The sequence below is a fragment of the Mustela erminea genome, chromosome 8, assembly GCF_009829155.1.
Source record: "Mustela erminea isolate mMusErm1 chromosome 8, mMusErm1.Pri, whole genome shotgun sequence".
Lineage (NCBI taxonomy): Eukaryota > Metazoa > Chordata > Mammalia > Carnivora > Mustelidae > Mustela > Mustela erminea.
The window spans coordinates 28,131,523-28,146,925 of NC_045621.1; the positions used below are offsets into that span (position 1 = coordinate 28,131,523).

General features: G+C 52.1%; 1 protein-coding gene across 2 annotated transcripts in view; it reads left to right on the top strand.

Moving 5' to 3' along the window:
* Window positions 1-7,191, top strand: part of PNKD (PNKD metallo-beta-lactamase domain containing) — a 61,095-nt gene extending 53,904 nt beyond the window's left edge. For both annotated transcript variants that reach the window (XM_032354778.1, XM_032354779.1), the window contains 8 exons: window positions 800-915; window positions 1,091-1,203; window positions 1,819-1,877; window positions 2,610-2,702; window positions 3,048-3,211; window positions 3,911-3,997; window positions 4,838-4,953; window positions 5,255-7,191. In XM_032354778.1, the coding sequence (XP_032210669.1) occupies window positions 800-915; window positions 1,091-1,203; window positions 1,819-1,877; window positions 2,610-2,702; window positions 3,048-3,211; window positions 3,911-3,997; window positions 4,838-4,953; window positions 5,255-5,428 (922 nt within the window). In that variant the 3' untranslated portion in view covers window positions 5,429-7,191. The remainder of the gene's footprint in view (window positions 1-799; window positions 916-1,090; window positions 1,204-1,818; window positions 1,878-2,609; window positions 2,703-3,047; window positions 3,212-3,910; window positions 3,998-4,837; window positions 4,954-5,254) is intronic.
* Window positions 7,192-15,403: the final 8,212 nt, after the last annotated feature.

Here is a 15,403-nt window from a genome sequence, read left to right on the forward strand (position 1 = left end):
GTTGAGCCCACCGTGGGGCCCTGCGCGACTGCGCTTCTCACACATGCCCCTGCGGCTCTCCTTGCATGCTGCCGTCCTGTGTTTGGAGGACTCTGTTAGTCATAAGACCCCTCTTTGTGTCGGGTTTTTCCGCCTTTTCCATATGTAGCCTGGGACGGCCTGACATGGTGAGAAGACGGAGAGCGGTCAGGCCATCCCGCTTCATTACTCCCTACTTCCTCCTCCAACCGGCCAGACTGCACTTTCTATAGTTTCCCCAAACACGGCCCTGCTGTCTGCTGCCTCTGGGCCTTGCCTGTTTCCTCCGCCCCAGAGGCTCTCGGAGTTTGGGGCTCCCGGGCCCCAGCAACCAGCATCACCTGGAGCTTGTTAGAAATGCAAATTCCCGGGCCCCACCCCAGCCGGGCTGAGGAGCGCAGACGGGGTGATGGGGCAAAGAATCTGGCTCAGCAGCTCCTCGCGTGATGTGATGCTCTCCTGCTCTTTGAAACTACTTTTTTACACCTCGTTTCAGCTGCGTAACTCCTACACCGTTTGTGGAATAAACCCCTCACCCTCTCGAGTCCCTTCCGTGAATCCCTGCGTTCCCATCTCCGCGGATGGCCCTGGGGCTTTGGGTGTGTCTGTCCCATTCTCTATCTTGGCCTGACGACTAAGCAGGGCAAACAGTAGGCACACAGTGACCGGAGAGACGCGGGGACTGGGGGTGTGGCCAAGGGTGTGGGGGCGGGACCTTTGCGCCGGGGGCGGGGCCGAGCGTGCGGGGGGCGGAGCTGAGCGCAGATTTCCCGCCCTGCAGGTACAGTCTGTACACCCGCACCTGGTTGGGGTACCTCTTCTATCGCCAGCAGCTGCGCAGGGCTCGGAATCGCTACCCCAAAGGCCACTCCAGAACCCAGCCCCGCCTCTTCAACGGTGAGCTCTGGCTGCCCCGGGCCGCGTGGCCCCAAGCTGTGCCCACCCACCCTCCCCGCATCGTATACCGCCCACTCACCACCACCACCACCACCACCCCCCCGCAACCTCCCCCACCGCCAATCGCTGGGCTCCTTGGCCGGAACCCCGCCCACAGCCCATCTCTGTCCTCCAGGAGTGAAGGTGCTTCCCATCCCTGTCCTCTCAGACAACTACAGCTACCTCATCATCGACACCCAGGCCCGGCTGGCTGTGGCTGTGGACCCCTCAGACCCTCAGGCCGTACAGGTGAGGGGAGGATTGGGGGACAGTGGTAATTTGGGTCACCTTGGGGACTGGCAGCTTTCCCTCACTGGAGAGGGGCTGTTCCTGATCCCTCTGCCAGTGGGATGTGCCCCCTCCTTGTGCCCTCACAGACCCCAACATGCAAGAACACACAGAGCCCCCCAAAACCACAATATGGGGGAGGGGCCAGAGTCCAGGGCATGGCCTGGGGAGTGGGGGACCTACAGCTTTGGGGGAACTGGAGCCAGAGGGAAGGGGATGCAGATTCAGGACCGTGGTCTGAGGTTTCTTGTGTGTCTCACTCTCTGCGGTGCCTTTCTGACCCTCTAACTTCTCTCCTCATCTGTGCCTGTTGGTGTCTGGGTCTCTCCATCTTTCCTTCCCATTTCTTATTTCTCTGTGGATGTGTGTACCTGTGTGTTCCCCTGCCCCTCGAGCCTTCCTCCACCCACCTCCCCATGATCTCCCCTGTGCTGTGGCTCAGCTTCAGCTGACCCCCTTCTCCCCAGTCTCCTCCCTACCCTCTCATTCTCCCTGCGCTCTGCTCTCACCCGGCACCTGTGCCCCCGCCCCCGCTACATACCACCCATCCATCTCAGTGCCTCCTCTCTCCCCCAGGCTTCCATTGAAAAGGAGGGCGTTAATTTGGTTGCCATCCTCTGCACCCACAAGCACTGGTAAGGGGCTGGGGTGGGGGCCTGGGTCCAGAAGATCTTCCCTGGCCAACCCTTGCCCCTGTGGGCTTGGCAGAACTAGACCCAGGGAGGAGAGGCTGGGCTGGGGAGGGGGGGCAGGGAGTCGGGATGCGAGGAACCTACCTTCTTCATAAAGTCTCGGGGGGCACCAGCAGAAAAGGAGGGAAGGGGCAGGTCTCCCACCGTGGGGCTTATCAGGCTCCTGGAGCCCTAGAGGAGGACAGGACAGGCATTTATCTTTCATTCCTGAGGCACGTATTAGATATCCACTGTGTCTGGGACATGGGCAAACCCTGTGAGTTCTTTCCTTGAGGAGATTATAGTCGGGTAGGGGAGATAGCCCTGCGTGATCAGGTACAACAATGACAGACATTTAGATGGCATTTGGCACAAGGTACAGGAGGTGGGGGGGCTCTTGGTGAAGTGTGACCAGATCCACTTGGAGGACTTACAGGCTGATGGCCCTGAAGCTGAGAAAATCCAAAAAGATCGGCGGGCACTGGCTGGGCGATGGAGGGGAGGGGTGGCAGGTCGTGGAGATGACATTGCGAGCAGGGGAGCAGCTCGAACAAAGGCCTAGAGGTGTGGACAGCTTGGCTCAGTTCAGAAGCCTGGGGCTCAAGGCTTGAAGGCCTAGAGATCTGGAACAAGGAAGGCAAGGAGGCCTAGTACTGTTGCCCCTTAAAGTTCCTTCCTGTCTCTGCTATCCTCCAGGGACCACAGTGGAGGGAACCGTGACCTCAGCCGGCGGCACCAGGACTGTCGGGTGTACGGGAGCCCTCAGGACGGCATCCCCTACCTCACCCAGTAAGTCCCTGTCCTGGGGTGGGTGGCCCTTCCATTCGCCCCTTCCCACACCCTGTCCTGTAGTCGAGTACTGTAGGAGTGTCAGCAGCTGGATCTTTGCTGACCCCCTTCCTGGCCCTTGGAGGGCAGATCACAGCCCACTCCCCAACTCATCCAGCCATGGTCCCCGAGAGTGGGAGAGGCAAGAGTTTGGATCTGAAGCCCTGGGCACTGTCAGTGCCTTCCCTTTCCGGTGTGGAAGCCCTGCCTCCTTCAATTCACTAAACTCCTTGGGCATCGGGTGGGGCAAGGCCCAGCACAGCCCAGGCTCTAGCACCTTCTCTCCCCTGCTGCCTTGCTTCTCAGCCCCCTGTGTCATCAAGATGTGGTTAGCGTGGGACGACTTCAGATCCGGGCTCTGGCCACCCCAGGCCACACGCAAGGCCATCTGGTCTACCTGCTGGACGGGGAGCCCTACAAGGGTCCCTCCTGTCTCTTCTCAGGGGACCTCCTCTTCCTCTCTGGCTGTGGTGAGTTCCCCCCCACCAAAAGGGAAGTGGGAGCGGGGGTGGATAGAAAGGAGGGAGAGGTCAGGGCTGAAACCCAAAGACGGCACAGCTCCATGCAGTGCATGAAAACTTTGCTTTCAGTGCAGACACTGCCTTGCTGTTATTCCCGTCCGGGTGAGCCCGTGGTTTTTAATACCCTTGCAACTTCCCACAGAGGATGCACAGAACGAGATGATGCTTGTCACAGAGTACAGACCTGGCAGGGCGTGGGTTTCCACTGGGCGGAGCCTAGTTCTTCGTACCTGGAGAGACTCGGTTACAAAAAGTAGAGAAGCCCTGAATGCGAGGGTGACCTGTGGGTAGGGAAGGATCACAGTCCCAGGCTGTGTGGAGTCTCAGAGGGCAGCCATGGAAAAGAGTCACCCCACACCAACTGTGCTTGGGGCCCTGGGCACTCAGCCTGATGCTTCCGTCCCCCTCTCCATCCACATGTCAGTATGTGCAGTGCAGGCCTTGCCACAGGCTTGGTTGGGGAGTGAGCATGTGGGCTCAGCAACCAGTGGGAAGGAGGGTGTGGATGCCTGGGGGTGGGGGTGGCAGGGGCCAGGATGAGAGCTGGTGGCCAGTCCCAGCTATGCACGCTGGTCCCCAGCCCACTCCCTGTACCTTACACCGAGCTGTGTTCTTGTACCTTGTGACACACCCGCCGCCCCTCGCCAGGACGGACCTTTGAGGGCACCGCAGAGACCATGCTGAGCTCCCTGGACACGGTGCTGGGGCTAGGGGATGACACTCTGCTGTGGCCTGGTGAGGTCCCCTTCCTCCTCCTCCCTCACTCCCTTACAGCCCCAGCTGCCCCTGCAACTGGCCCAGAGGGGATACCACTCCACCTCCAGTGGCTCCTCGGAGCCAGCTCGAGCCATGAGGGCAGAGCCCCCTTCATTCTGGAATACTGGCTTGGAACGCGCCTCTACTTCTCATGCCAGCTGCCCCTGACAGCCAGCCCTCGGCCTCCGGGGAGCCCTGTAGGCCCCGGGGCAGCCCAGAGATGGCTGATATTTTACAGCCAGAGCCAAGAACAGAAAATCACCTTTGCTTATCAGAGAAGTCAGTAAACCCAACTCTGCGCATGTCCACTGCAGGCACCCATACCCCACATTGCATGTGCATCCGTCCCCAGGTGTGTATGTGGCATGTCCGTCCATCCGTCCGTCCAGACACTGCACATCCCTACATATGTCCACAAACATTGGATAGCTGTAGATTCTCAAGCACACCACTGAGATGTCAGCTAATCCTCAGAACATATATTTACCTATCCATTCATTTGACAAATACTTGATGGAATGCCGAACGCATGCCAGCCTCTGTCCTAGGCACTGGGGACACATCTGTGTTCTGGTAGTGTTATCTGCTCCACGTGCCAGACGACAAAACTGCGGCTCAGGTGCCATGACTCTGCTGAGGTTGCACAGCAGTGCAGGGGCAGCGTGAGGGCTAGGAGGCAGGGCTCCCGGGCGGCTGGGGCTCTCCCAGCCCTCCCCCTGGCCATCAGGTGCCTGGGGGGAAGGAGGACTTTTTCTAACCGCACTGCTCTCTCTGTGCCTGGCATCTTGGTCCCTCCCCTCCCCGCCCCTTGGGCCTCAGGTCACGAGTACGCAGAAGAGAACCTGGGCTTTGCAGGTGTGGTGGAGCCTGAGAACCTGGCCCGGGAGAGGAAGATGCAGTGGGTCCAGAGACAGCGAATGGAGCGCAAGAGCACGGTGCGGGCGGGTGGGGCCTGGGGTGGGGGTGGGGGATGGGGGACATGGGGGGAGGGGGAGGTAAGGTGGGGGCAGGGGGAGGTAAGGGTGGGGGGACCCCCCCCAGGGCACGCCCCAGCAGGAACCCCTTCATGCTGAGCTGTGGCCTGCAGACCTGTCCCTAGAGCCCCGACATGTTTGGTGCACAGGCCTTCAAGGGAGGCCCCCTGAACCCTGAAACAGGGTCCTGGGCGGATGGCTTCCCTGATTGGGTCTGTCTCCCAGACTGTCTCCACCAAACCTGGTGCCTCTTGTCCCGCAGTGCCCATCCACGCTGGGAGAGGAGCGCTCCTACAATCCGTTCCTGAGGACCCACTGCCTGGTGCTGCAGGAGGCTCTGGGGCCAGGCCCAGGCCCCACTGGGGATGATGACTATTCCCGGGCCCAGCTCCTGGAGAAGCTCCGCCAGCTGAAGGACCTGCACAAGAGCAAGTGACAGCCCCCCGCCCACGCCAGCCCATCCCCCATGGCGGGGAGTCCACCCACCGCCCGCACCATGCCATCCCCCTCATTGCTGCCACCACCACCTCCATCGGCACCCACGGGGGGCCTCAGGGTCCAGCACTGTCACGGGAGGAGGGACAAGGGGACGAGGCCATGAGACCGAAAGGAGAGAGGCTGGTTGAAAGCTTGGAGACCCCACGGGGGGAGGCGGAGATATCCAGGGCAAGAGGAAAGGGAGAGCCTTGGGACCTCTCCAGACCCTGCTGGGAGGGGGCCTCCTCCCTGGCCCCACTCCTGCCCCTGTCAAGGACGTGGAGAGTGCTGGTCACCCCTCCCTCAGGAGGGCCTCACTCTCACCTAGGGCGGCAGGAGCCAGGAGCAGGTTGAGTCCTCTTCCCCCTTCTCCCTTCCCGGCTTGGGAAAGACACTCAGGCCCCCAAAATGGCCTGAGGTGTGGTGCCTTGGAAAAGCGGTCACTCAGAGGGGCAGCTGGGCTCCGGCGCCCTGAGACACTGGCCCTCCTCCCCAAGCCTCCCCCCTGCCCGCCCCCTTGTCCCCCACCCATGAAGGCATTTTTCAAACAGAGCCATTTCTGAGAACGCTGAAAGGGCTGGACGTCCGCATGTCTGGACAATCTCGGCCTCAGTGATCCCCCTGCAGCCTGGAAGGGGGAGGGTCCTGGTTGCCCCCGACACCGCGCCCTCAGGCTGAGGAGACAGGGGATGCTGGACTGCAGCCTGGCCAGTCAGGCTCCCTGTGCAGCTGGCCTCTGCCCTTGCCTGGGGCCCAAAGGACTCTGCTTCCCAGGGCCGAGAGCCATCCTGCACCCTGGCGCGGCAGTTTTCTCCTCATGGCCCTTGTTCTTAGGAACTTCTGCCTTGTTCTCACTCCTGCTTTACCCTCCTCAGTCCCTCTCCTCTTTTGGTTATAAAACCCTTCCTCTGGCCCTCTAAAGTTTGCCAAGAACCTCCTCACGTCATCTTTCATTCGATCCTTGATCCCATCCTGGCCAGGGAAGGGGGTCCACGCAGCAGAGCGCAGAAATCAAGCCTGGGAGCAGAGAGCTATCCGCTCTCCACCGAGTGGCAGCCTCCAGGACCCCAGGCCTGAGCCCTGCCCTCTAGCTTAGCCTCTCCTCTGGTCCAGGTCCCTTTGAGGCCTCAGAGAGGATTCCTGAGGTCCCCGAGGAGGAGGCATACCTCGGGAGCCTTTGCTTCCTGTGTTCAAGCTTTCCCTCAGGCTATGCTCGCCTCTAGTGAGCTTCTGAGATGCCCCCTGCCCTCGGTTTCCCCTCATCATCCCGCCTCTGCCTCTCTCTCCAGCCGTAGTGTCTGGTACCAACTCTAGCAATACCACCAGAATACAGTCCCCACTCCCCCAACAGACACGCAGTTTCATGCCGCTGTGCCTTTGCTCATGCTGTTCCTTCAGACTGGAATGCCTTTCCCCTGCTCCTCCAGCCTTATCTGCCTGGCAAACACCCATTCATCTCTCACAATGCCCCTCAAAGTCCCCCTCCTCCAGGAAGACAACCCCATGCTCCTCACCCTCCAGGCTACCTCTGCTCTTTGTAAATGCTTCTCTCGTGGCACTTCTCACATTGTATTTTACTTGTTTACATGTTTGTCTCCCCTTCTAGACTGTGAACCCTTCAGGGCATGGACTGTATCTTATGCATCTCTGTAATTCTGCGCCTAGCACGGTGCCTGGCACACAGGAGGCGCTCAATAAATCTTGAATGAATGAATAATTTAACTGGGGCTTGATCACTCCATGAGACCATCTTTATTTCTGGTTCCAGGCTGCTAACTGGGAGTTACTTAGCTCCAAGAGCCTTGGCCAGAAACAGTGCTGTAAATAACGTCCTTGCATGCCTGTGTGGGCTTGGTCAGAATTACAACTTGCTTGCCTCAGTGTCCCCCAAAGCGTGGGAGGCACAGGTGCACCTCCAGCCACAGGGAGAGGACTAGCACTGAGAGGAGAGGTCTTGGTCCTGACCTCTCTTCAACGCGTCTCTAACAGAGCCAGACTCCAGGTGGCACCTTAGTTGGTCAACTATCTTGAGTTAAACTTTAACACCCTGGTTTTGTTTTCATTGTATTTATCTTTGAGGTCCATATCTTTTTAATAATTTATTATTTATTTTAGAGGGAGCACACGGGTGCATGCAGAGGGACAGGCAGACTCCCCGCTGAGAATGGAGCCCAATGTGGGGCTCGGGGCCCCCACCCTGTGATCATGACCTGCTCTGGAATCCCAACAGTCAGAGACTCAACTGACTGAGTCATCCGGGCACCCCTGGGTTAATATTTTTGACACATGATAGCAGTGTTCTTTTTTCTTTTGTTTCCACAAAGTGATCGCAGTTTTCAATACATGAAAGTAATTAAGGATATTTATTGAAATAGGAATGAAGTAAAGGAGACCCTGGGCCCTGGCAGAACCCCCTTTTTTATTTATTTGAGAGAAAGACAGTGTGAGCGGTTGTGGGTTGTGCAGAAGGAAAGGGAGACAGAGAATTGCAAGCAGACTCCCCACTGAGTGCAGAGTCCAACTCTGGGCTCGATCCCACAACCCTGAGATCACAACCTTTGCCAAACTCGAGAACCAGCCTCTCTTCTGACTGAGCCACTCAGGCTCCCCCATAGCAGAACTCTTAAAGGTCGCTTTGATGTGCCTGAAGACTGGGCAACACTGGCCTAATTCCACATTTCCTTGGGGCCAGACCAAAGCATAGTTTTCCCACCCCTGGGCACAATTCAGCCTACTCCTCACCCTAGGAGCCTTGCCATGGGCCCCCAGATTAGGGCCGCGCTTAGGGTGGGCATGGAGTAAGGGGCCATGGTCCTCACCTTCCAGAAGAGCAAGCTCTCCTTGCTCTCTTGCTCTGGGTTACTCCTGTCTTGAATGGGCAAGTCCCAGGGCTAGGTCTCTTTGGGGATGCCCAGCTACAAGGGTCATTTGGCGATGGTTCTCTAGGGCTGGTGAAGCATTTTCCTAGAGTCTTAGGTGATCCGCCCACTGGGACATCGCCGTGAATGATGGCCCAGGCCTTCCGTGCTGCTGGCACTGACCAGCAACAACCAGGCTACCTGCCCTTTGCTTATAAGCCAGCAGGTGTCATTGGCCCTAGAGACTTGGGTTCCATTCCCAACTCTTAAATGCAACATCCAAGTGACCTTGGGCAAATTTCACTTCTCTGACCAACATGTTCCCTCACCTTCCACGGAGATGACACCCTTGAATGTGTCAGGACATTTTCAGGTGCCAGTGACATACTCAACACTAAGGAGCTTAAACCAAGAGGAAAATTTATCAGCCGGTGAAATAAAGAAGTGGGAGATTATGTCCTGGTGAGTGCAGGCATTGCTGGATCCACGGATTCCAAGGGCAGTCTTATCATTGAGCTCAGCTTTCTTTTGCAGTGGTATCGTTGTTTGTCAGGTGTTGTCCCTGCAGTGGAAAAGACCAAGTCTGCAAGTTCCAGGCTTACAGGCTACTAGTTGGTTCATCAAGTCTAGCCGAACTTCCCCTAGTCCCAGGGGCTAAGTTTCATTGGTTCAGCTTGGGTCATGTGCCCAATCCTGAGCCAATCAGGAATTAGGGAATGGGCCCCTCTCACTGGCCAGGTTAGGTCACATGACCACACTTGGCAGGCGGTGTCAAACCCAGCGGGAAGCTCCGCTGGGAGTGTCGAAAATGTCACCCAGAGTAGAAGGGGTCTGATACCAGAAGCGATATAAGGCAACAAAATCATTGACAGTCACCAACAAGTCCACTTATTAGAAGCTGTTAGGAGAGTCCGATGAGCAAGGGCACATGAAGTCACTTTGGAAAATGCTACATCAGATTCTTAGGGCTATAATACCTTATATAGAAGAAATGGAGGTAGACAGGTGGCCCCAAAAGTATTTGAATAATACCTAGTTTAAAAAATAACCAGCAAGCTGTTCATTTTTTCCTGAATCTCAGGCTGGCTGTCTCTAGGCGCAGGAAAGGAGAAGGGGAGGGAACACTAAGCAGGCAGCCATCAGCGCTCCGGAGAGGAACAGAGACCCGGGAAGCCACCATGTGATCGGAGTAGCCCTCTGCCTACCTGTGTGTGCTGTGGGTGGTCTTAGTCCTCCAAGGCCCTGACCACACAAGGAGACTTTGAAAGTGGGTAGGAACCTAACCCAGGTGGTCAATAAACCCTAGGCAATGACACTGAGTTCTTAACCAGAGGCAAAGCCCCATCACAGATGCAGAGAAAAACACCTGTCTTAGGGTTCTTCAGAGGAACAGAACCAACAGAAAGTGAAATGATAGATGATAGATAGGTGGGTAGACAGATAATAAGTGGGACAGGGTGGCAGGGAGAGGACTCAGAGAGGGACGGGTCTGGATACGAACATAGGTTCTACCTCTGGTTGACCATTGGTGATGCCAGACAGGTATCTCATGTCACCGAGCCTCATTCTGGAACAACTGGGAGGACTAAGTGAGATGCACAGTGCTGTTCAGTGAAGAACACCTTCCCCTCAACACACACTGTTACTAATAAACATAGGGCCAGTCCCTCAAGGACAATAGGACAAACTGAGAACATGGATTCTGGAGAAAGCCCATCTGGGCTGGGGTCCATACTTCCATTTTTTTAAAGATTTTATTTATTAAAGAGAGAGCACGAGCCGGGGGTGGGGGGCAGCAAAATGAGAGAGAGAAGCAGACTCCCCACTAAAAAGGGAGCCAGACCCAGCGGCTCCATCCCAGGACCGCGGGATCATGACCTGAGCCAAAGGCAGACACTTAACCAACTGAGCCACCCAGGTGCCCCCATGCTTTCCATTTATTAGCTGGGTGAACTTGGGCAAGTTACTTAACCTTTCTGTGCCTCCCTCTCTCCTGCATCCACTGAGGGTGTGGCTAGCACTGCCACAGAAGCTGATTGTGAGGACCTAGTGAGTTGATACCTGCAGAGCTGAGCACAGAGTGAGCCCCTCTTCACGTTAGTGGCTGTGGTTCCTTAGATGCCCGATCCCCGTGACTCAGAGGATACAGGCTGTCCCTGTCATAGATTCAGAGAGGCCAACCTGCCCAACACTGCCGCACAACTAGTAGGTCAACCTGCTACAGAGCATCCTTCCACTGGGGAACCTCCACTAGGAGGCGCTAAGGGGCGGGGGACGGTGACAAGGGTCTGTGGCAGATCTCTTTCAGACGTTTTAAAATCCGACGAACGAACTGAATGTTGATCCTTCTGTGAACCACTTTGTCACATTTCTTTCTCTGCTAGCAGGAAACGGCCAGCACAAATGGAAAGAAATGGCCGGGGCGGGGGGATGAGAACGTTGTGGACAGACTGGCGGGAGCTCTGTGCAGCTCCAGGGGCCTGACCAAGGAGAGGGGACGGGGGAGGAGGGAAACTCTAAACAGTAAAGGGCTTGGAGAACAAATCTGCCTTCAGGCCAGGAGTGGGGGGTGCACAGTAGGGAGAGAACTACATGGGCACCCCTTCAAGAGCATCTACACCATAACTGGCTTCTTTTTTTTCCAACTTTGTCTTAATAAGCAAAAATATTTTTTCCAACTTTATGTCATTTACGTATGAAAGCAACAGGGTTTGCTTTTGTAGATCTTATTTAAATCTCCTTTTATTAACAACTCTCTTGATCTATCATGGACGTGGCACAAAATTCATCCTTTTAAAGTGTACAATTCAGTGATTTTTAGTATATGTACTGTTTTGTGATCATCACAATCTAATTTAAATTTTTTTAAGATTTATTTATTGATTTGAGAAAGAGAGCACGCATGTGGGGGTGGGGAAGGAGGGGCAGAAGAGGAGAGAGAAACCCAAGCCGACTCTTTGCTGATCCAGGAGCCCCACATGCGGCTTTATCCCATGATCCCGAGAGCATGACCTGAGCCAAGAGTCAGTCACTTAGTCTACTGCGCCACCCGGGGACCTCACAATCTAACTTTAGAACATTTTCATTTATCCCCAGAAGAACGCCAGTGCCCATTGGATTTCACTCCCTGCCTCTCCGGACCCACACCAGACAGCTACTGATGAGCTTTCTGTCCCCACAGGTTTATACAAATCACAAACATGGCATCAGACAGTACGTGGTCTTTCGTGACCAGCTCCTCTCGCTCAGGCTGTTCTCAAGGCTCGTGTTCCAGCACCTGTGCATACTTTACTCTTCTTACGGTTGAATAATATTGCATTGTGTGTATATACACCATATTTTGTTTATCCGTTAGTCAGTTGACAGACAGCTGGGTTCTTTCCACTTTTTGGCTGTCATGAATAATGGTGCTATGAACATCTGTGTACGGGTTTTTGTGCCAACAGATGTTTTCAGTTCTCTTGCGATAGACCTAGGAGTGGAATTGCTGAGTCATATAGTAACTCCACATTCAACTTTTTGAGGAACTAACAGACTACCTTGTAAAGTCGTTGTGAGTTTTCTTAATGCCGCTGACAGTTGCTTATGTGCAGAGAAAGGCTTCTTCAGAATGCACTGTGGCTTTTAAAAATTAACACTCAAAATAAAATTTAAAAAACAATTAAAATTAGGGGCACCTGTCTGGCTCAGTCGGTTAGGGCTTGAGACTCTTGCTCTTGAGGTCATGAGTTCAAGCCCCACATTGTGGGTAAAGCTTACAAAAAAGAAAAAAACCTAGTAAAAATAAAATTTAAAAATCTAATAGTCAGTTTCTTAAATTGCAAATTTTAAAACATAAGCATTTTAAAACTTTTAAGTTCAACTTATCAGTCCTATTTTCATCATAAATCCAGTATGTTAATGTTAATAATATAACAATAATAATGTTAATAATAACTTTTAAGGGGACTTTGATTAATAATTGGTCCTCTTGGGGTACCTGGGTGACTCAGTGGGTTAAAGCTTCTGCCTTCAGCTCAGGTCATGATCCCAGAGTCCTGGGCATCGGGCTCTCTGCTCAGCAGGGAGCCTGCTTCCTCCTCTCTCTCTGCCTGCCTCTCTGCCTACTTGTGATTTCTGTCTGTCAAATAAATAAATAAAATCTTTTTTAAAAAATTAGTCCTCTTTTCAAAATTGCAGCTGCTCTCGGCAGTTTATGTTATATTTATTCATCCCAGATATTCTTCCTTTTTAAAGAGAACTGATTATTATATGTCAGTTATATCTCATAAAGCTGGAAAAAATAAAGTAAAATAAAAAGAATCCAGTTATCTTAAAAAAAGAGAAACAAGCCTCCCAAGTACTTTGGTTGTAATCTAATAAAAATAAACATATAAATATGGTAAATTTGGGGGCACCTGGGTGGCTTGGTTCAGTGTCCAACTCTTGATATTAGCTCAGGTCTTAATCTTAGGGTCATGAGTTTGGGTCCAGCATTGGACTCCATGTTGTATGTGGAGCCTACTTATAAATACATACATATGGAACCCCCTGGGCGCCTGTGAGGTTAATAAAACATAATAATAATAATAATAATACATACATACATACATACATACAGCAAAATTAAAGGTTTTTCATTTTATTTTATTTTTAAAATTTTGATGTTTTTTAAAAATGTTTTGGTTCTATTTACAATTCCAGTAAGAATTTTTTCCATTTTACTTTTTTTAAATTAATTTCTTGTCAGCATAACAGAATTCATTGTTTATGCACCACACCCAGTGCTCCATGCCATATGTGCCCTCCATAATACCCACCACCTGGATCCCCCAACCTCCCACCCCCCGCCCCTTCAAAACCCTCAGATTGTTTTTCAGAGTCCATAGTCTCTCATGGCTCATCTCCCCTTCCAATTTCCCTCAATTCCCTTCTGCTCTCCATCTCCCTATGTCCTCCATGCTATTTGTTATGCTCCACAAATAAGTGAAACCATATGATAATTGACTCTCTCTGCTTGACTTATTTCACTCAGCATAATCTCTTCCAGTCCCATCCATGTCAATACAAAAGTGGGGCATTCATCCTTTCTGATGGAGGCATAATACTCCGTAGTGTATATGGACCACATCTTCCTTATCCATTCGTCCATTGAAGGGCATCTTGGTTCTTTCCACATTGATGCTATGCCATTATAGCATCAATGGCGACTGTGACCATTGCTGCTATAAACATTGGGGTACAGATGGCCCTTCTTTTCACTACATCTGTATCTTTGGGGTAAATACCCAGTAGTGCAATTGCAGGGTCATAGGGAAGCTCTATTTTTAACTCTTTAAGAAATCTCCACACTGTTCTCCAAAATGGCTGCACCAACTTGCATTCCCATCCAGTAAGAATTTAACTTCAGAGTTCAGTCTAAATCAATTATTCAGCTGCCCTATTTATTTATTTATTTATTTATTAAGAGTATTTATTTATTTATTTGACAGACAGAGATCACAAGTAGGCAGAGAGGCAGGCAGTGAGAGAGGAGGAAGCAGGCTCCCCGCTGAGCAGAGAGCCCGATGCATCACTCTATCCCAGAACCCTGGGATCATGACCTGAGCTGAAGGCAGAGGCTTAACCCACTGAGCCACGCAGGTGCCCCCAATTTATTTATTTTTTAAAGTTTTTTTGTTTTTTTAAGTGCTCTCTATACTCAATGTGATGCTCGAACCCACAACCACCAAGGTCAAGAGTCCCACCCTCTATTGACTGACCCAGCCAGGTGCCACTCAACTGCCTGATGTAAATTAGAATCTCAAGACTTCTCTTTTTTTATTTTTATTATTTTTTAAAGATTTTATTTATTTATTTGTCAGAGAGAGATGAGCGAGAGCGAGCACAGGCAGACAGAGTAGCAGGCAGAGGCAGAGGGAGAAGCAGGCTCCCTGCCGAGCAAGGAGCCTGATGCGAGACTCGATCCCAGGACGCTGGGATCATGACCCAAGCTGAAGGCAGCTTAACCAACTGAGCCACCTAGGCGTCCCTCTTTTTTAATTTTTTTAAAGATTTTTTTTATTTATTCATATGAAAGAGAGAGAGTGTGCAAGAGTATGAGCAAAGGGGGAGGGACAGAGAGAGAGGGAGAAACAGGCTCCCCGCTGAGCAGGGAGCCCAATGTGGGGCTTGATCCTGGGACCCTAAGATCATGACCTGAGCTGAAGTCAAACACTTAACAGACTGAGCCACCCAAGTGCCCCTCAAGACTTATCTTTTAAGCATCCTTCTATGCCAAATTATTTTAAAGAACTTGAAATACCAAATAGGCACAATATGACACACACAAAAATTAACATTGTTAGTTCAATTGCTCAAGCAATTCTACTCATAATTCTTTCTTTTTAGTCTTTTTAAAAATTTTTTTATAAGTACATAATGTATTATTAGCCCCAGTGGTACAGGCCTGTGAATCGCCAGGTTTATACACTTCACAGCACTCGCCATAGCACATACCCTCCCCAGTGTCCATAACCCCACCCCCCTTCTCCCAACCCCCGTCCCCCCAGCAACCCTCAGTTTGTTTTGTGACATTAAGAGTCTCTTATGGTTTGTCTCCTTCCTGATCCCATCTTGTTTCATTTATTCTTTTCCTACACCCCAAACCTCCCACATTGCATCTCCACTTCCTCATATCAGGGAGATCATATGATAGTTGTCTTTCTCCAATTGATTTATTTCGCTCAGCATAATATCCTCTAGTTCCATCCACGTCATTGCAAATGGCAAGATTTCATTTCTTTTGATGGCTGCATAGTATTCCATTGTGTATATACACCACATCTTCTTTATCCATTCATCTGTTGATGGACATCTAGGTTCTTTCCATAGTTTGGCTATTGTGGACATTGCTGCTATAAATATTTGGGTGCATGTGTACCTTCGGATCACTATGTTTTTATCTTTAGGGTAATACCCAGTAGTGCAGTTGTTGGGTCATAAGGTAGCTCTATTTTCAACTTTTTGAGGAACCTCCATGCTATTTTCCAGAGTGGTTGCACCAGATTGCATTCCCACCAACAGTGTAGGAGGGTTCCCCTTTCTCCGCATCCTCG